General features: G+C 45.5%; 1 protein-coding gene across 2 annotated transcripts; it reads left to right on the top strand.

Moving 5' to 3' along the window:
- Nucleotides 1-1,655: 1,655 nt before the first annotated feature.
- Nucleotides 1,656-11,774, top strand: MRPS33 (mitochondrial ribosomal protein S33). Of its 2 annotated transcripts, none has more exons than XM_090286821.1 (3): nucleotides 1,656-1,734; nucleotides 5,945-6,189; nucleotides 11,650-11,774. In XM_090286821.1, exons 2-3 carry the CDS (start codon nucleotides 5,975-5,977, stop codon nucleotides 11,753-11,755), a joined length of 321 nt encoding a protein of 106 aa, XP_090142947.1. In that variant the 5' UTR covers nucleotides 1,656-1,734; nucleotides 5,945-5,974; the 3' UTR covers nucleotides 11,756-11,774. The 2 variants fall into 2 exon arrangements, with proteins under 2 accessions (XP_090142947.1, XP_090142948.1); XM_090286822.1 differs by lacking the exon at nucleotides 1,656-1,734 and adding an exon at nucleotides 1,763-1,898.
- The last annotated feature ends 9,820 nt before the right edge of the window (nucleotides 11,775-21,594 follow it).

Below are 21,594 nucleotides of genomic sequence, written 5' to 3'. Positions count from 1 at the left end.
TGTTATTTTTCAAGAGTTATGGTAAATTTAAAAAAAAAATTTAAGACTTATGGTAGTTTACAGAGATTCACAAACATACTAACACAAATTATAAATATGTAAAGAGAAAGCCAGAGACAGATATACAAAATACAGCTGACAACAAAGTTTATGCAAATATACATATAATAGTTCTTGCCATGAGTCCACTGCAAATTTGGCTTCAAACTTTCTAACAGCCAATATGCCAAGGAAGCCTCCTTGTTCACATGATTCAGTGGCCATTCGATAAAGACAAGCGAACTCCCCAGAAACGCAAGACGAGGTCACATTTCCACCCAGAACAGCTTTTCTGGGCTGAACAATGCAGAGTAAGATGAAGGGTTTTCCTTATACCACGTATATATGTAACTGTAGTAACCTTCTCTACCCTGGCTGGTTTGGCTCAGTGGATTGAGCGTCGGCCTGCGAGCTAAGTGTCGCTGGTTCGATCTTCCAGTCAGGGCACATCAGAGAAGGAAAACTGATTCCAAAAAACCTCCGCTGCCTTGCGGCATACCTCTTCAGGGGAAAGGCTAAGGGAGTAAACCCCGACAGAAAATCCGGAGCCGGAGTCCCTAAGGCGGTTTGACGTTGTAGTCAACACCGGCAACTCCTGCGGCGCACCTGAAGCCAAGCTGTATCGACTCCGTCTTTCCCTTGGACCCTTCAGCTGCGAAGAGAGGGGGGGTCTGCTGCATGGGCAACAGCAGACCCTCCATATCACCCTGCCCAGGCTCTGTAGCTTCAGCTTCACTGGAGAGGGCACTGGAGAGGGCACTCCAGCGTCATCGCAAGATGTCGATTCAACACGGGAGGAGACAGATACCGTGTCACTCCCGAGTCGGACTGCACAGCCATTCTCGGCGGTGCAGATAGACTCTTAAGAAGCTACACCATCGTCTCTCGAGACGGACGGCTGCCGACGACGACGAGTAACCTTCTCACACCGTACCCAAGTTTCGATGGCTAATCAGGGTATCATACAATACTAACATGTCAAAGCAAATTCTATAGCACAGATTGACGTCAAAACATAAAACGCTATAGGAGGGAAGAGCGTGTCAATAACGTACATTTTAGGTATACGGCTCCCTGCTGATTTGCCTTATTTCTAGGGTACATCGTAGAGTATTTATGAGAGGCCCCGCACCCGGCCAGGGCGCGTCTGGGACGGGCTCCTGCAGGTGATCCTGACTGCCGAGGCGGTGCGTGGGCAGGTGGCAGGGAAGGTGGATGGCACCCCACATGGCTCCCAACCCTCTTCAGCCCCTAGAACCACGGAATGCCCGAGATCGCGTTAAGGCATAGGGTGGATAAAAACGAGAAAATACTCAGAAAGTTCAAAGGAAAATAAAAAAAGAAAGTGCATTTTATCCTCCAGACAACGCACACACAACCAGTGCTTCAGAGGCTTGTGGGGCAGCTGTGCAGCCATTTCCAACAAAACAGAGCGCACTTTGCAAAGACTCATAGAAACGTGACTTCCCGAGCCAACTCTGCCTCGGCCGTCCGCACACTCGGAGGAGCCCACCTCACTGCGCAGGCGCCGGGTCTGGCGCTCGTACTTCCGGGGTTCCCAGTAGGGGTCCCCTCTAGCCCCCAAGCTTGCGTTTCTCTACTGCTCTCCGCCGCAGCAACTGGCGAGACTCGGCGCCGGGGCGGGGGCGGGCCTTCCGGCAGAAGGACGCGTGGGGACAGGAAGGTAACTGCTGGGTAAGGCTGCCCGGGACTTCTGTGGGGGTCTGTGCTGAGGGGCGGGCGGTGCTTGCCGAGGTCCTGCGGGAGCGCACAGCCCTGTAGGGTCGCCAGGAACCGGGCGCTAGGAAGCCGCGTGGAGGTTTCGCTGGTATCATTCAGTTACCTTGGCCTTTTCCTGCGTAAGTTGGGCGCTTTTCCAGACGAAGGAAGCCAGCCTTGCTCCCTCTCCCGCGCCGTTCCTGGCTTCCTGTTTAGGGACTTCCAGGGCTTAGTTTCTCTGCTCACCAGATGGCTTTTTTGCACCATAGCTTTGTGTGGAGCATGCAGATGAATTTTGTTACCAGTTTGAGAAAAATATAATAAAGTGATGTTAAAAAATTAGAATACCCTGCCGATTCAGGTCAGTCACCTTGACACCAATCCTTCCATCACTGGCAGGCGCAGTCGAGTCAGTGGGAGGGGTTTGGGGACGTTCTCGTTGAACTGAATAAAGCGGTTATATATTCAGAGCCCTTCCTGTCTCTCTGCGACGCAGTAAAATAATCGGTACCGGGCTTTAAAATAAGTCAAGCATTGCGTTCCGATTGTTTTCCTGGGAAACACGTGGGCACATCGTGCGTGCGTTTCCTGGAGGCCTGGAGATGCTTCGGGCAGGCGCTGTGGCCCGAGTTCCGTGCGTCAGCCTCCCAGTGCGGAGGTAGAATAACCGTCCTCATGTCCTCAATGAGGCAGCGGAGGCAAAGAGCGCAAACCCCACGCGGCCGTCCAAGAGCAGACGCAAAACTCCAACCAGACTTTCAGCTCCAGAGCTCGTGATCTCCTCTAGCCACTGGTTTTGGAGAAACGAGCAAGCTCCCCAGCAGGATTTATACACACGCACACTCACATTTCATACATTTTTCAAGTTCCATGGGATCCACCATGCTGGATATCCAGGCTAAGAACTGCACTTTTCATGGAAAAAAAAAAAAAAGCAAACCTAATCCAAAGTCAATATTGAAATAAATAGTACACCTCACCTTTTAAGTGCCTCGGACCGATCAGAAAGATCAAAGAAACTTGCCCTTTTTTGCCAAGGTAAAAACAGAGAAATTTTTGTGTGTGGGCTTAACCATGTTTGAGTAATTTGTTTTTGCTTAGCATTTTCAACTCCAGTTAATTTTTGTCCGTGACACTGTTTTCTTTAGTTCACATTTAAAGAAAAGTGATTTAATTGTACCCAATAGAATGGCTTTATGTGGATAAGTCTAATTGACATGTAAATTATTTGCCTTTTACTTTCATGCCTTTAATAGAGTCATCGTATTTTTAAAAAGATAAAATTGAAAGAATCTGTAGAGGCCTACCAGAGTTCTGAAAAGTCCTCTAAGGAAGGCTTCCGAATTTTTTCTTTAATTTAGAGCTAGTAAAAAACAGTGGCAGTGTGCCGGTCTTAGAACCCATATTTATGGACAGCAGAACTTTTTAGTTGTTTTAGCCTATTTGAAGAAAAAAAAGAACATCAAGCTCCTCTCCATTCTTAATCAGACATATATGTGCTATGTGGAAGACTACAAAGCAGTAATTTTTAATTATTATAAGCATGTTCAGTTTTCTTCTATTTAGCAACTGGTTCTTTGTAGTGTATGCCCTTTCTCCATCACACAAGTTTTAGGACTTGGATTTTGTGATACAACCATGTTCCGATGGGTTCTAATGAGACCTTATGATTTATGAGCTACGTGTCCCAGTAATTTGCTGTGTAACTTAGCGTCCTGTGATGGCTTAAATGACCCCTGTCCTAAGAAGTCCCTTCCTCCTTGCTATCTGTCAAGTTACCAAGCTGCTGGTCCCCTCTCCCAGTTCTCTGGCTGTCAGTCTTTGTAAGTGAGGATATTATCCCAGAGAGGTACAGGGCTAACTTCACGGAATATGTATCTCTTTTTTTGCATAATTAAATGAGGACAGAAATAAACATGTGTCTGTGTCGAACATATAAGCACCACCTTGTGAACAGGTTTAGATTTTTTTTTTTTTTAAGGTGAATGCCATTTCCTAGGTGCCACTGCCTGACTTATTTCTCACAACAGCCCTGCAAGCTTTGTTTTCCTAAAAGGAGACTCAGATTTAGAGAGAAGAGGTTCAGGACGACCTCGCTAATGGTTCCTAGATCACCTTACAAATAACCGATCCTGAAAATACCATGCAATTGCAGCAAAAATCCATTCTGATGCCAAAACAGTAATTAAGCAAAACAAAGCAGAGTTGATTAAGAAACAGTTTGGGTTTTTTATCTGATGTTTGGAAACACATAACTTTTGGGGTGGGAAGCAGAGAAAAAAGAAACTTGCAAAGAAACTGGGAAGCTCTGAAGGCAATTTCTGGACATTTGCGAGGCCTTTAGAGGTTTAAGGCACTGATTTGTTAATGACTTTCTATTTATACATGAAACCAGCAATTTTCAACCTTTTTCATCTCATAGCACACATAAACTAATTACTAAAATTCTGTGGCATGCCCAAATAGTACATTTTTGCCAATCTAATAAAAAATAGGTATAATTTTGATTCATTCACACCAGATGGTTATTGTTATGTTGGCTGTTGTCATTTTTTTTTATTTGACAATCTAAAGGAAAATATGTCAGTGCCCCTGAATAAAGAGTCAGGTATTGCATGTTTTAAAAATGTTTGCGGCACACCTGTTGAAAATCGCTGCGTTAAACAATTAAGGACTTCTTCTCCTCATTGATGAAAATACAACCCCAAACCATCCCCATCCATATAATGGAGCAAGTGTTGGGAGAGAAGTGAATCTGGGGACTGGGCACTGCTGAAAGGAAACGGATGAAGAAAAAGCAAGACTTGCACAGATCCCAGGTGTTGGGGATCGGGGAAGGCAGAGACCTTGGATCTGACGCTTCCATCACTGGCCCTCGGATGGCACTATTGGCCCAAGATTGCTTGGTTGGTTTCAGCCTGGTAAATGCTCTGTGCCTGACGATTCAGAAGCTGGTTTGAGGCCAGCCTCCGCTCTTTGAATGAGTCTTGATATGGACATGAAATATTCCTTAATTAAAACACTAGTGCTGTTTTGTTGTTTTCTTGCATGAGCTATTTTGAAATTTACTTGGCATTATTCCTGTTTAGGAGGCTTTTTTTTGTATATTTCTCCCACTGCTTTTTCAAGATAGGTTTATGACTGTTTCTGTTTGGAGAGCCACTCCTTTTCATCTCAATGGATCTATCCCCCGGGACGGTCTCTTAGCAAAGATTCTCATCTCACTATGTATAAAAATGTCACGTAACATCACCAATTCTGCCCATAGTTACCCCTACATCTTAACTGAGGTGTAGTAAGATAGTTGTTCCACCAGCAACGTTCTTGATTCTTATGTATAACCTATGTAGTTTTTGATGTATATTAGCTGTAATTTCTGCATATTACGGACATCATTTATATGCCTATTTCAACATTCTGTGCCTCTGAAGAAAAAAGTGTTTTCAGCTTATAAGAACTTAGCTAGTTTGCATTAAAGCAGAATATATAAGATGGAAGATAAGACAAGTAATATCACAATTCATAAGTGCCCTGTGTTCGGGAATAAAATGAATCTTCTGAGCCCTTCATTTTATTTCTGTAAGACGACTCTCTCTGTTTGTTTTTCCCAAACGGCTCTCAGTCTCTAGGCAGAATTCAGCCCAGCAACCTAGAGACTAAATGACCTCATCACTCATTAGCAGCTCTCAGCCATCTGGAGCCCTTGAGGAGATCGGTGTTCAAAGGGCTGATAATAAAGACAACAGCATAATTATTTCTCTGCTGTGATTAAACCTTTAGATGGCAAGCAGTCAGCACATTTATTCTACAGACTGCTTAGGTGGGTGTTTTCTGAAGGTATAATGATGCTGGGGTAGGAAAACTTGTTTCTCTGCCCCTGCCTAGCCACAAATAGGTAAACTGACCATCAGTGAATAACCTATTGAATCACAAAATAGTTCATTGTAACTAGGGCAGGAGAGCGAGAGAGCAGTAGTATGTGGACACCCAGTGTCAAAGTCGCAAACGTGAAACGTGCAAAGGAAACGGCCCCCTGCACCGTGGCTGTTCCTGAGCTCCAAGGCATGCCCCGCCAACAACATGGACTGGCTCGCATGTAACTTGCTGCGTTTCCATTTTGTGACGTGTTCGTTAGGTGATCGGGGTATTTCTTACACTCCCCTGTTTGTCTTCTCACTTTCCGCAGCGGCGGCGGCTGCTCCGTGCTGCCCCAGGAATGTCTTCGCTCTCGGAATACGCCCTGCGCATGTCTCGCCTGAGTGCCCGGCTATTCGGAGAAGTTGCCAGGCCTACCGATTCCAAATCCATGAAAGTGGTGAAACTGTTCAGTGAGCAGCCTCTGGCCAAGAGGAAGGAGACCTACGACTGGTACCCAAATCACAACACGTATTTCGCGCTCATGGGGATACTGCGTTTTTATGGCCTCTACAGGTAATGGCAAAAGAAAAACAAAGAGAGCGGCCTGTGAGAGATTTTGGTCATAGATCAGAAAAGGAAAAAAAGTCCTTTCTATCTTTATGGTTTTGTGGATCTTGTAATAGTGCCCAGGTAGTTCAAAAGGTACAGTCTGGGGGGAAAGGCTTCCGAAATATCCATAATAGGCATACCAAAAATAAAAGGAAACATGCATTTATTGGAAGACATTTTAATTCTGTCTATAACGTGACTTAACATTGACGACATACCGAGCTACAGGGAGATGGTTAGTCATTAGGAGCACTCTGGGCAGATGCGGGGGAGACTGGTCTAAACACCAAGCAGGTTCCTGTTGGTTAGACGAAGAGTCTCTGCCCTATGACCGAGGCGCCTCCTGGCTGGTGTGGGGGAGCCTCCTTTCTTGCCTGCTAGCAATTTTGTTGGAGTTCTTACTGCCTTGCACCCTCTTCTGGCATTTTTAGTTGGTACCCTTTTTGATATGCTAACGTGGCTTAACTAAGCTGTAGTTCACCATTAAGAGTAATATGTAATAGATATTAGAATAGAATAATGTGTCACAGCAATAGTAAGCTCATTCCACCATGCATTTGTATGTTTGAGTATGGATAGGAACTGGGAGCTTAGGACTACATACAACTCTGGGGAAAAAAACAGATCAAATAATTATACTATCATTTTCTTTAAAAAAAAAATCTTACTTACCAAACTAATGCATGCTCATTACAAAAGAATTCAAACAGTGCATACCTGTACAAAGTTAAAACGCCTACTTTTTAAAATTTAACATGTTTTCATTGGACTTCTCTTAGGGCAACAAAACAAAAATTAATTTGGGACTGTTCATTCTAATAGAATAAAATTACTAGTTCATTCCAGATAGTTAAAGATTGTCCCATTCATTTATCCCATGGATATTTTTTTAAGTACCTGTCATGTGTGGGCACTTAAAATGGGCACAGGGGAGCAGCAGTAAACAAATAGGATAGGTTTTCTTAGCTAATATATTATTAGAGATTATAATCCATGACCTATTTTGAATTTCTGGAATTGCTTTTGGGGCAGTTTCGCTTGCCATTTAGTCTGGGCTCAGAAGATAAAAATTAGTTTATTATTATCCAAAAGATAATATCACTGGAAGGCAGATCTCCTAAGTAGAAAGTTATAACCCATAACAAAAGATAATTTAGCTATTTTAATCCTTTGAGAGCCATGCATAATTCAAAATTTGGATCAACATGAGAAAAAATTATATCAATATATAACCTGAGGTACAAAAAGAGAACAAACCATAAAATACGAATTATTCCATTGTTATTTACATTTATAACCATCGGAAAAAGAGTCACTGGCCCTTTTGGGAAAATTTGTCAGCGTCGCTCACAGCAGCGATGGCACTCAAAGGGTTAATGTACCTGTTTGCTGCCACTCTGTTTGAGGAAAAAAGCCTTGATTATCCTTGGGGACAGGGAAAAAACAATTCAGTGATCCATGGAAAAGCACAATTATTTTCATGTATTTAGTGATGGTAAATGGTACCTTGAAAGCAAGGCCTACTGTGGCATCGGGCAGGATGAAACTAGACAACCTCCAGTAAAGAAAATATTACTCCAGACTTCAAGCCAAGATGGAGGCGTAGACAGACACGCTGCATCTCCCTCTACAACTAAGAAAGAATACAACTATCTCAAAACTAGAAACCACGAGAAGTTCCAGAAAATCAAGCTGCATGGAAGTCCAGCAAACAAAGATATAAAGAAGAAATACTCATCCAGACAGGTAGGAGGGGCGGAGCCGGGGCGGAGAGGACCCAGTGTGGTGATGGCAGCAGTGGTGGCAGCGGCAGCAACAGGCCGGTGGAAAGTGCAGTCACACGTTTTAAAAAGTCAGGAGGGACACCTGGGGAGCATTCCCAGCTCCTCAACAGACTGTGCAGCTCACAGTCCCAGCACCGGGGGAAATCAAGCCTCATTGCTTCTGACTGTGCAGCCTAGTGGGGGTTGGGGTGGAGGCAGAAACTGCCGGTCTCAGCAGAGTCCGCTTGTTTAAAGGGCCCCCATGATCCTAGAACGTCCACAGACCCACCCACCCTGGGAACGACGGCCAGGGCAGCAGCTAGAGGGGTGCCAGTCCAGTGTGGAAGTGAGTGAGGTGCCTGGAAAAGGGACGAGTGCTGGACAGGCAGCATTGTTCCCGCTCAGACCCCCTCCCCCACACACAGCACCACAACGTGGTGAAACAGGTCACCCTGTACTGATGAATCCCTAAGGCTCCACCCCTTACGACATAACAGGAGCGACAGCTCTACCTGGGACACGGAAGCAAACAAACACAGGAGCCTGAGAGACAGAGAAGTATGGCCCAAAAGGAGGAACTGATCAAGGTTCCAGTGGGAGAACTAAGTGACGAGGAAATAGCCAACCTAACAGATGAGGAGATAGACAACCTAACAGACGCAGAATTCAAAACACTGATAATAAAGATGCTCACAGGCTTGACAGATATGCTTGAGTATGGCAAACACATAACAGAAGAAGTGAACGCTATGCTAAGTGAAATGAAGGAAAATCCACACAAAACCAATGGTGAAGGGAAGGAAACCAGAGTTCAAATCAATGACTTGGAACATAAGGAAGAAAAAACAGTCAACCAGTACAGAATGAGGAGATAGGAATTGAAAAAAGTGAGGAAAACTTCCCAAATTTTGTGAAGGAAATGGACATACAGGTCCGAGAAGTACGAAGGGTCCCGAGTGAGCTGGACCCAGAGGGGACCACACCAGGGCACATCATGATTGAGATGCCAAAGGTGAAAGATAAAGACAGAGTCCTGGGGGCAGCAAGAGAGAGGCGAAGAGTTGCCTACAAGGGGGTGCCTATAGGACTATCAGCTGATTTCTCAGAGGACACTTTGCAGGCAGGAAGGGACTGGCAAGCAGTATTCAATGTGATGAAAGGCAACCTGCAACCAGGATTACTCCATCCAGCAAAGCTATCGTTTGGAATGGAAGGGCAGATGAAGTGCTTCCCAGACAAGGTAAAGCTAAAGGAGTTCATCATCACCAAGTCATTATTATATGAAATGTCTAAGGGACTTATTTAAGAAAAAGAAGATCAAAACTATGAACACTAAAATGACAACAAACTCACACCTATCAACAACTGAATCTAAAAAATAAAAACAAAATCCAACTAAGCAAACCAGAATAGGAACAGAATAATAGGTATGGGGATCATTTGGAGGGTTATCAGCTGGGAGGGGGGAGAAAATCGGTTGGTACAAAATAGACAGGGGGAAGTTAAGAATAATGTAGGAAAGGGTGAAGCCAAGAACTTATATGCATGACCCATGGACATGAACTAAGGGGGGTGGGACTGCTGGAGGGAAGGGGGGTACTGGGTGGAGGGACGCAAAGGGAAAAAAATTTGGACTACTGTAACAACATAATAAAATATAGTTAAGAAAAATGTGTGTGTGTGTGTGTGTGTATCGTCGGCAGCCGTCCGTCTCGAGAGACGATGGTGTAGCTTCTTAAGAGTCTATCTGCACCGCCGAGAATGGCTGTGCAGTCCGACTCGGGAGTGACACGGTATCTGTCTCCTCCCGTGTTGAATCGACATCTTGCGATGACGCTGGAGTGTCCTCTCCAGTGAAGCTGAAGCTACAGAGCCTGGGCAGGGTGATATGGAGGGTCTGCTGTTGCCCATGCAGCAGACCACCCCTCTCTTCGCAGCTGAAGGATCCAAGGGAAAGACGGAGTCAATACAGCTTGGCTTCAGGTGCGCCGCAGGAGTTGCCGGTGTTGACTACAACGTCAAACCGCCTTAGGGACTCCGGCTCCGGATTTTCTGTCGGGGTTTACTCCCCTAGCCTTTCCCCTGAAGAGGTATGCCGCAAGGCAGCGGAGGTTTTTTGGAGTCAGAGTTTTCCTTCTCTGATGTGCCCTGACTGGAAGATCGAACCAGCGACACTTAGCTCGCGTCGGCCTGCGAGCCTGCGAGCTAAGTGTATATATATATATATACACACATACATATATATATTACTCCAGGTGCTCAAAAGCAGTGGCCTGTTTAGTCCAGCAGGTACTTGGGCCATTTCATCAACAGAGACAAAGATCCCTGCCTTTGGAGTAGCTTTCTTTCTGGCGGGGGGTAGATGGAAATGGGGAAGAGAGGGTAGAAGGGGGCGGGAACACAGTAAATAAGTAATTTATGTGGCACGTTGCAGATTCAAACATCTGTGGGGAGAAAAGCCATAGAGCCAGCTGGGCAGGAGCAAGGTTATGGTACTCCGTGGACAGGGAGCGGACGGGGCAAAGTATCAACAGGACTGTCAGGGTTTGCCTCTTGGGAAGGTGAGGGTGGCAAGTGAGCCCGGTGGGACCTGGGGAAGAGCTTCCAAGGCAGAGGCAAGAGCAGAGCAAAGGCCCTGCGGCAGAAGTGCGCCTGGTGTGTGCCAGGACAGGCCGCGGGGCGAGTGGTAGGACTCCAGGCCGATCACGAAGGGCTCTGAGGGCCGTGGGGGACGCTGGCTTTTGCTCTGGGGGAAATGGGGAGCCGTTTGCAGGGTTGTGAACAGAGAGGCAACATGGTGTGACTTACATTTTAGAAGAATTACTCTGGCCGCTTCGTTGAGCATAGATTATTGGGGGCGATCACAGCTCATCCCAGAGGTCCGCTGTGTCCGTTACGGCCGTGGACTGAAACAGCACACCCTATACAGCCACGGTTTTCAAACAGCCTCGGGAGTTAGCAGGTGACCGGCAGACCCCACTCTCACCTTTAGCTCACATGCCGTTGTTGTCCTCACTTGACAGGTGAAGAGACGAAGATTCAGAGAGGGACAGTCACTTATCCAGGGCCACACAGCTACTAAGTGATGGAGCTGTGATTTGAACTCAGGTTCAGATGGGTTCCAGAGCTTACATATTTAACTGTCACACTGTTCTTTAGGTGTCTGATCCTCGAACGCAGACATTTTACACACCCTAGGCAGACTTCGTCTTACACCCCAGCCACGTGTCCAAGTAGCCCTGCTGCCTTGGTCCCCAGGGTTACCTGTCTTCATTTGGCTTCCATCTGCCTTTCCCCTGCAGCCTTTTGTGAATTAAGGCAGCTTCCGCCACACCGCGCCCCTTGTAGTAGGTGCGAATTCCTGGGGCTTCCGGGGTCTCCATGCAGCTACGAAAGTAGCATAGTTACACAGGTTTACATGGCTGGCCTAGGAATTAACTGCTATTTAAGACATTGCTTGTGAGGGGGACTGTGACTCAGAAATGAACTGGAATACAGTGCATCTGTACGTCGGAGACCCCGCATCCTTTCCGCTCACCCAGCTGAGCGTGTGCTTTGTACAAGTCAAGGCGTAATTATCAGAGCCCCCTAAGGAAACAGGGCTAGACTGGTGTACATTTCCAGTCTGTAAAAATACTGGATTATTTTTTTCTTTCTCCAGAGATGAGCATCAGGACTTCAAGGATGAGCAGATGCGTCTGAAGAAGCTGCGTGGAAAGGGGAAACCAAGGAAAGGAGAAGGGAAGAGAGCGGCAAAAAGGAAATAGCAGGGCTCAGTGCGGAGAGGCTGCGTCCTCCGCAGCGACTGCAGGCAGAAGGGAGTGTTCATCACCCACCTTTCCCCGCGTGGGAGGGGTGCGGGCTTCCTCGGCTGGAGAGTATGTGGGGAGCACAGTCATCTCCAGGTTGAAATCTGATCCAGTTGAACTGCAGCTGGTTTTCTGAACACATTCTAATTCTGCAAAATCGTTTTGGCCTTGGTTTTGTAACCCAAGGTTCACCTCAGTCCCTAAAGAAAAGAACACGTAAAGTATTATTGGATGCCTGTCCGGGGTGGCAGTGGGATGTTGGGGATGTGGAAGGGGAACATTAAATGCGCTCCCACGGTCTCCTTGTTGCTCCCTCTTGCTTCCCCACGTAACCAGCCTGACGTCTTTCATCTCTAGCTGCTCAGCCCCTGTCTCCACCACCAAACTCACAAACTGCATGTGCCTCTCCTCCTCCTCCTTTGATAATATCCAGTAAGTTAGATGTGTGGGGTAAGAGGCTGTACCTGGAGGAGAGGATTGAGTATCTGCTGCATACAAGGTGCTGGGGCCCCGGTAATACAAGGATTAGCCAGAGAAACAGTCCCTACCTGGTAGGGCTTTCAGTTCTGCGGGAGAGATTCATGTTAGCTGACAACATAAATACAACTGTACTAAGTGCTACAAAGGAAAGATCCAGACTTCTGGGAGAGAGTGGATGGACTGATCCGGAGGCACAGCAAGAGGTTCAGACCTCAGGAGGGAATGTAAAGGGCCTCCCCGAAGAGATGGCATTTAAGCTGGGTCCGACGGATGAGTAAGGGTGAGAAGAAGAAGAAATTTATTGTATTCTAGCAAGGTGATGAGGGCGTCTCTTGACTGCTTCCCTGGGAGTTGCTCTGAAGGTCTCTAGCGCTGTCTAGTAAATTTTTCTTTTTTTTAATTGTGGTAAAAAACTAAATTTACCATCTTAACCATTTAACTTCTCTGTCTACCTCTCAAGAGAAGAGAGCACAGTGCACAGGCGAGAGAATGTATAGCAGCTACGATTTCCTTTCCCTCCAACTTTAGAAGGATTGGCCGTAACTTCCCCGGGAATAATTCCTGAACCAGTAAGAATCCCACTACATAAGTTTAGGTAAATGATACTTTCAAAAGATACATAATCCAGATGGTATAGCCAAGGCCTATATTACAGTCGATAAAAATTAAAACTACAAAAATTGGATGGTTTGTACCCGATAGGCGTGAATTCCAACCGAAGGCTGAGAATCCATTGAGAACTCTTTCCTGATCACTGGCTCGTGCTAGCTGTGGAAGACACCACTGAACAGACTTAGTCTGTACAATTGTGCAGATGAGCACGGGCGCTTTGTAAGAAGCTGACCAGATCTCAGCGGGTTGCTCAGGAAGGACAGGTGCACATTTGGCCGGCGTGTCCGGGCCTGGCGGATGGATGCCTCCCCAGGATGTTGGGCTGACTTGCAGCCTGAACCCAGTGCAGGACGTCCCAGTGGGTGTTCTCATTTATATCATCTCCAACGTTGGGAGAAGGCCTGAACTACCGGAACTTAGGAGAATCAACATGTTACTTTAAAGAGTAACTATATTAAATACCAACCACCAACCTGAGTCAGAAAACAAAGAATCGGTGGTTGGGTCACTGACGGGTCCAGAGTCTGTAAGGGCCCTGAGCGCTGTGTCACAGGACACTTGGGACAGCTCCGCGGTCAGTTAGCGTGCCACTGCTCCATGCCACAAGTCAGAAAGTCAAGCTAAAATGCTCTTCCATAAGCTGTACCCCAAAAGCAGCCGATAAAGTAAACCCTGTGTGATTCCACACAGCCCAGGCTGAGCAGGGCAGCAGATGAAAAGTAGGTGATAAGACGAAGAGTTAACTCTTGACACCACAGAAGCAGTCCGTTCAGGACACCGGTGTCCAAGGCTTAAGACAAGGACCAAGTGCCCTCAGGAAAAAAGAACCTTTACCTGTAGGGGTAGGCTAGTCAGATTTAATTGAAATTCTCTTGTCAGAACCAAAACTATCTGTTTTCCTTCTAATGTTCGGCAATTTGTGTGCAGGGAGGATTTTTCCCTGATTTCGCTGGCACAATAAAACGGGACTGGGCTTTGCATCCTAAGTCATGCGTGTGTGACAGTTCTAGTTACTGGCTCTGTGACCTCACGGCACTTGTCTTCCCTGAACCCCCTTTTGCCACTGTAAAACCATAACAATACTTCACTGGACTAATGAAATATTAACATATTTGTGAAAAGGACTATGTAAATTGTAACAGGTTAATCCAGTATTTTAACATAGGTTATTTGTATAGCTAGGAAGAATTGACTATATCTTACTAGCAAATTTTTCCAAGGCAGGGTTCACAAATATCTGCTAAAAATACAAAGTTCTCTACATTTACACGCAGCATGAGGGGTTCAGGAAGAAGCAGGTGGGAGATGAATTTTATTATTTGTGTAATCATGGGTGCCAGAAACTCATTTTTTAAAAAGCACCATGCAGGCCTGGTCAGGAATCTCAGCTGCTTAGCATCGTCCCATACACCAAAGTCGCAGGTTTGATCCCCGGTCAGAGCATATACAGAAAGCAGCCAATGAATGCATAAATAAGTGGGACAGCAAATCCATGTTTCTTTCTCTCCCTCTCTTTAAAATCCATTTTAAAAATAAATAAAAAGCATCGTGCATACACACAGACATACCTCGGAGATACTGTGAGTTCAGTACCAGGCCACTGCTGTATGTGGCAGTAAAGCGAGTCAGTCTTGGCTGGTGAAGAGTCTTGCCTTCAATTTGTAAAAAACATGTCGGTGACACGCAATAATGCAAAGCACCATAAAATGAGGTGTGCCTCTGTGTGGGTGTGTATACGCAACACACACACATAACCTCATTTATGAAGCACCTTCCATGAAAGCATAAGTCAGAATTTAAAATTCCACCCTCTTTACCTTTTCCTTCTTCCCTCACACATTTCCCCAAAAGCTCTAAGTGCCTGCTTTTAAAGATTTAGAGGCAGGAGCAAACTTCGAGAGCAACAGAGGGAAAGTTCTTTTAACCTGCCAACCCATTCATGGCCCTTTTTCTTAAGTACTCATGTGTAAGTTCAAAGAAAGCATTTTTTTTTTAATGAGATAAAATTAGCAAAACCAATAGTAATCTATTCAAGAAGACTTGGATAAAACAATCAACCAATAAAACCCTGGATATTGAGATAACAGGAAAACCAATAAAACATTTAGGCTGACCTTAAAACAGTGAAGTGCTTTTTAAATGACATAAAGGCAGCAAAATAAAGGAAGGTCCTGAAACTAGTGGGAGAACTGGCCAAAGAAACTACCCAAGAGCAATTTTCTAACTTAATTGGAGGTCTGGCAATCGAAGTTCATATTAAAGTAGAAACTAGAGTTCAACCGGTGTAGATACTGAGACCATCTTCGTTCTACTTAAGGAAACGTTTTCTGAGGCAAAGGATATTCATTTATGCAGAGCTTTCTGTGTATTCTGCAGAAAATACAAATTCTTCCATACTGACAAGTCTACATTGGTGCTCGATATGGAATATCTTTCCAGAAGAGCCACAAAACTACTAATTGGACCATTGGATTAAAAATAAAAACAGCATTCCAAACAAATGGAAAGTCTCAGAGAGGATACAATTAGAATCTAAAAGTCTAAGTTTATCTAGTACGAGAAATGACCAGTGCATTCAGCACCAAACACGTTTAATATGAATTCTTAAGAAATTAGAGAGAGCCGTGTCTGGTGTGGCTCAGTGGATTGCGTGCAAACCTGTGAACCAGAGGGTTGCTGGTTCGATCCCCAGTCAGGGCATGTGCCTGGGTTGCGGGCCAGGTCCCTGGTTGGGGGCATGGGAAAGGCAGCCACACATTGATACTTCCTCCCTCCCTTTCTCTCTAAAAATAAATAAATTAAAAATATTTTAAAATTAAAGGAAAAGGAAAGAAGTTAGAGATAGGAGAGATCAGTGTGGTTTGAATCATTAGAAATGACTTCTCAAGCAGTGAAAGCAATGAACGTAAGTAATGTCAGCATCTTCAGAGCACTTGTCACACTCCGGACATTGGGCTTTGTAGGCTTTATCTCACGTAACCCTCGTATGGTAAGTATCCCCATTTTACAGATGAGAAAACGGAGGCTTAGAGTGTGTGTCCAAGATCACACAGCTCTAAGCCTCTAGACTGAGGTTTAAATCCAGGCCACCCAACTTCGAAGCCTGTACTGCCAGTCACCGCACTGTCACAGGTAGAATCTCCACAAGCAGAAGGGGTTACAGCAAACAGCAGGTAGGTGTGCAAGCACCTGCAAACCACAGTGGAGACGCTGGCTCGTGGCAGCAATACTGGGCATGGCCAGGCAACCTCAGAGCCGTAACCAGAATGAACTAAGGCGGGCCCTAAGTTCCCAGTGTGTCCTTTCATGACCTGACAATCCTACGTCTGAGGATCGTTACAACAATAACTACCCCTGGTCTAGTGCTTTACCATTTACTAGGCACTACACGTAACTTTTCCTCTAAATTGTAGCACTGAATTCCTACAACGGCCCTGTGAGGTATTATTTCCCTCCTTTTCCTTGTGACCTGGAGTTCAGAGCTGTGGTTCTCGGCCCTGGCTGTGCATTGGAATCACCTGGGGGAGGTTAAAAGAACCCTGTTTGGGGTCTGGAGCAATTCAGAGTTGGGGCGGGAAGGAGAAATAACTTAGGCACTGGTGTTTCTGAAAAACTCAGGTGGTTCTACTGAGCAGTCCAGGTTAAGAATCACAGCTTTAAAGCAGTAGTTCTCAAACTTTGGTTAGTATGTAGCAGTATGACCTGAAGGGCTTCAACGGCTGTGCTGCAGGCCCGGGGTTCCTCACTCAGGAGGCCTTGCTGTGGCCCAAGAATCTGTAACAGTGATAACCACGTGTTGCTGATGCTGCTGGTCTGGAAACCACACTCTGAAACCTATTAGTTTAAAGTTACTTGGGCTGGCAAATTATGGTGGCCCCTACCTCCCCAGTGAAATTCCCGAGCCACCCTGGAGCCTTTTGCTAACCCTGAAGGAGCAAAGTTTTAGAACCTGACAGCCGAGAAACAAGGCATCACGAACATGGAGAAAGTCGTAGTTAACAGGAAAAGGCTTATGAAACTATTGAATATTACAAAAGAAGTTTGAATAAATGGAGAGATCTCATATACATGAATGGGTAGATTACATATTATTAAGATGCTAATTGTTTACATTTAATTTATAAAATTTATAATTTCAAAATTTCAATAGACATTTTTGAAGTCTGAACAAAATGATTCCAAGGTTCAAAATCCACTTGGAAGAAAAAAATAGAAGAGAACACAAAAGAAATCCCGAAGAGGAATAAAATGGGCGCCCATATCAGATTTTGAAACATATCGTTAAATTGTTTTTAAAAATACTGATATTGGTGCAAGAGTAAATCTTTGGGGGAACAAAAAAGAGATAACCCAGAAATAGTTTCTATAATGTGTAAGAGTTAATATATAATAACGGCTGCTTCATGGATTACTTAATAAATGGTGTTGGGGTAGGGGGCAGTTTAGGTCATCACACCATGCACCAAGTAAATTTTGGATGGGTCAAATTAAGCATCAGGGGAAGACTTTTTAAAACAGAAATTATAAGAGAATAGAACTGAATCATCAGCTAAACTTGGACAGAAGGTTACTTCTCTAACTTCAAAGTAATAGAAGAAGGCCGAAGGAAAAGGCAAGCAGATTAAAACAGGTTCTTAAGAAAATGACACCCCAAAAAAATTTTTGGCAAATAAGACAAATAAATAGGATCACTTTTAAAGTCCTATAAGAGAGCTCATACTATTTTATGAGACAAAAATCAAGTAACAATAGAAAAGTGCAAATGATATAAATAGGCAATACACCGAAGCAACTACAAGCAGTAAATTAATACAGAGGATTTACACGCCAGCCTCGGGGCCTTTCTACATTGGCCTCTGAGCACACTTTTTCCAGACACCCTACCTGACACTCAAACTCACTTTCGGGGTCTTGTTTCAGATGTCACCTTCTCAAGAAGGCTTTCCTGGACCACCCTATTAAAAGTTACCAATGTACCCTACCCTCTTCTCTGCCTTACTTTTCTCCATCACATTTTTCACTGCCTGGCGTGCTAGAGTTTGATTACTTCTTCTCTTCCCCCTGCTAGGATCTGGGTGTGGACAGGAAGTTTGCCCACTGCTATATCCTTATCCTCAGTGCCTAGATCCGAACCAGCTTCGCAGTCAGCATCACTCCATTTTTGTTGCGTTAATGAAATGCCCTGGTTCATTTGTAACCGGGAAGTAAATGAAGTACATGCTTGTCACTCACTATATTAGAAAAGAAAAAACTAGATAGAGAAAGGGAGAGAGGAAGGGTGGTGAAGAAGGAAGAGAAACGTAAATGAATGGTAGTTCACAGGGACTGACAACGACTCAGTAAACTGGGAGATTGTTTCCAGGACTTCGTGGCGGGGGAGTAACAAACTGGAGAGTAAGACGCAGTGGGTTTTCAATGGACGAGACAGGCATGTTTGTGGGGGTTGAGGGCAGAGGTGGGAGGAAAAAGAGACTGGGCATCTCCGAAGAGACCACTGTCAGGGAACAAAGGCTTTTTGATTTTCTTTTTGGGGTGAGACTACATTTTACCTATTCTGGTAGCAAATGTGGGCCGCAATTGCTGGCTACCACGCATGAGCACGAACTTAAACTCCAGCTTCTGGGCCCTCTGGTCAGTAGGTGCCGCTGACCCAGAACGAAGCCAGGCTGGTGACCAGCCTGACCAGGGCAACTGGTCTGACAAGTGTTGTGTCTGAAGGAGCAGACAAGGGCCAGGTCACTCTGGGTCTCCAGCCACAGCTTGACAGGTCAGCCAGGGACCAGGGAGAGGGGACAGACTACAAATCTCACAAGCAGATGCAGGAAACCAGCCACAGTGCGAACCCGGAGAGGTAAGAGCCGCACCAGCTGCCAGTGTGTGAGCTGCAAGCCGCCGGGGGACCAGCGCTTCGCTGTTACCCAGCCAGGGGCCTCCGATACTTGCACTCACTCTGTTCACAGGCAGTCAGGTTCCTGCTGGAAAGGCTAGGCAGAGCTGAAAACTCAAGTGCAGGTGGCAAAGTCACAAGCACGTGAAAATCAGAAGAGGATATAACACATCGAGGTTTAAGTAAAGGGGCAGTAAAGATTAACTCACCAGTTCGATTTACATGAAATCTTTTAGAAATCCATCTACTAGGCAAAACTTGACGTTTGTCGGTTCTCTGTTTTCCTGGGACCTCTTCCCTTGGTTTAGTTTCTGCTCTAGCTCTTCACGGGAGACCAGAGGGAATGAAAACGAGACTTAGGCTTCCCGGTGGCACAAGGCCTTCAGCTGTCTATCAGTGTGACTCCTCTAAGGCAGTACCACTCCGAGGACAGGCTCAGCCCTCCCACACCAGAACCGTCACCAGGGCTCCCCTGAGTCCGCAGGCTGGGGTGCTGCCCAGGCATCAGCACTCCCAACAAGTCCCCTCCACCCCTGATGATTAATACGCCCTCCAAAGCATGAGCACCACCGTCTTAGGAGTTCTGGTGGCAGCATACTTGAAAGAGATAAACCCTGATTCCAAGATACATACTTAGTGATCCACAAAACGGAGGCATTCTGATACCCCTCTGCTTGGGAATATATAATAGCCAAGTGTCTTGAATCAACTTCAAATTGTGATGTCTTCATCACCAATCTCCTTCGGCCTCTGATTTTATAATTCTCTCCCTAGAGCTCAGATGTCTGTCTGATTTTATTCTGAGTGAGTCCTTAGCATTAATAATTGCTTATCATTCTAGCATGATCTGGTCTCTGCAGCGGCCTTTGTGGGGGCATATTCAAGGATGCAGAGGTTGTAAGGCTTTCCCACTCCCCGGGCACTCCATCCCAGCCTCGTGGTCGGCCGCAGACCACCTATGCAGGTTGTAAACTTCAGCACAGAAAGGGAGGCACGGCCAGGGTTATTTTTCTTGTGAAAAATAATCACTTGATCTTCCCTCCTCCTTCATTAGCCTTATGAAGTCTCTCCACTGCATTTCACAACCAGCATTAATAGCAGGGAAGATGAAAGGGCAGGGAAGCTCGTGATCTCACCTGCAGATCAGTCTGTCTTCAGCCCCACAGGTGGGCCCTCCATGACTCTGCCTCCCCAGCGCCAAGCCACCCCCCCCCAACCCTGTGCCAGTTCCCCAAGGAGGGCAGGGTGCCTGGGTGACATATGGAAAATAGGAAAGGAAAAAATCAGCCCAGATCATCTACTCAACTATGACCACAAAAACACACGGTTTATTGTCCAACATTCTGCAAAGAACTATTACACCTGTGATTTTTTTTTTAAAGGCTATTGTTTAGAAGGAACATTGTCATGAATTCAAAGCCGTATCGCAGCTGACATAGCTCGTTCTTGCTAAAAATTAAACACCTGAGAAGCATCATCACAATAATCCAAAAAGGTAGTTTGCGTTATGCTTCTCTAATTGTTGCCATTCTGCAGAAGCCCCGGGCCATTTGAAACTGGACAAGTCTCCTGTGTGCCGCTGTCCCCCTCACCGCCCCCAGAGACCCTCACAAGGGAGCTCGCCGCGGCCCAGCGGCCTCGATCTGCCACACTGACCGGGCCTGCCCGAAACTGCCCCTTACCTTTCCTGCTGCACCTGTTCCCCTATCATCTGAACAGGTGACCTCCAGGATGAGTCACCCTCCCTTTACGCCCCTGGCTGGTTCAGGCACAAGGCCAAATCTCTTTCAGAAATGCCGGACTCAAAAAGAGAAGCTTCTAGTCCTTTTACTAACAAGCTCACAGCAAAAGACAGCTTTGTGCTCTGCATCTTGCTCCTAGGCTATACCAATGAGCGGGCCCTGCTACAGCAGGCAGCAGTTTATAGTGTTAGAACCCAGGTCTGCATGTTAACAAGATTCCCAGGTGGTTTGTATGTACATGAAAGTGGGGGAAAGAAAGAACTGGCTTAGATATGTATTAGCCTTCAGGGTCCTAGGTGTACCAGGGACCCAAATTCAACCTTTCTTCATGCAAGTCACTGTTTTCTCTGCCTGGAAATGCTTTGCATCATGGCTGATCAACCTGGAGAACTCCTGCTCATCTTTCGGACCAGCGCAAAGTTCACTCCCCCACTGAAACCATCCTGATACCCTGAGTCAGAACTAATCATTCCCTCTTCTGTGGTCCCTTGATACTTTAGATCTGTATTCAGTACATATCAATATTGTAGCATCTTCATACCGTATTACATACATTCCCATGTCTGTGTGCCCCACAAGAATATGAATTATTGAAAGGCAAAAATCCTGTCTTATTCATCTTGTTCCCCAGCATCCAGGACTTGGAACAAAGCTCTATAAATGTTACATGAAAACTACCTTTTGATCTTTCCTTCTATTCTTTTTAAACTCATGTCACCGTCAACCTTATGCCACCTGAAGACTTTCACGTTACGACTTTCTATACTTTAAAAACTATTCTTATATCTTTAGTATGCTAGTTTACAGTAATGATTCAAACCCTTTCCATTGGCCTGGAAACAATCTCAAAACCTTCATTTCTTGGGCATAACTATTTCTGCCCCCTGTCCTTTGCACATGCCTCTCTTCCACAGTACTGTTATGTTTCTGTTGCTGATGAAAAGCCAGCTTGGAGAGCAGATATTTTCAGGGTGGTGGCAGGTGACATAATAAAAGGAATTAATATATTTATTCATTTACATTAAGCCCATTTTGATACCTCTAATATTTTCTTGCAGATATATCTTGCAGATGGT

This window comes from Furipterus horrens, unplaced genomic scaffold (genome assembly GCF_987537825.1).
Source record: "Furipterus horrens unplaced genomic scaffold, mFurHor1.1.pri manual_scaffold_9, whole genome shotgun sequence".
NCBI classification, from domain to species: domain Eukaryota; kingdom Metazoa; phylum Chordata; class Mammalia; order Chiroptera; family Furipteridae; genus Furipterus; species Furipterus horrens.
Note: the sequence above shows the minus strand (reverse complement) of the source record. Positions and strands in the feature narration are given on the sequence as shown.

What these genes read in the sequence shown, in the direction of transcription:
- MRPS33 (XM_090286821.1), top strand. Translation starts at nt 5,975, where the DNA reads ATGTCTTCGCTCTCGGAATACGCCCTGCGCATGTCTCGCCTGAGTGCC. An exon ending in CGTTTTTATGGCCTCTACAG is followed by an intron (nt 6,190 to 11,649) that starts GTAATGGCAAAA and finishes TTCTTTCTCCAG; the next exon opens with AGATGAGCATCAGGACTTCA.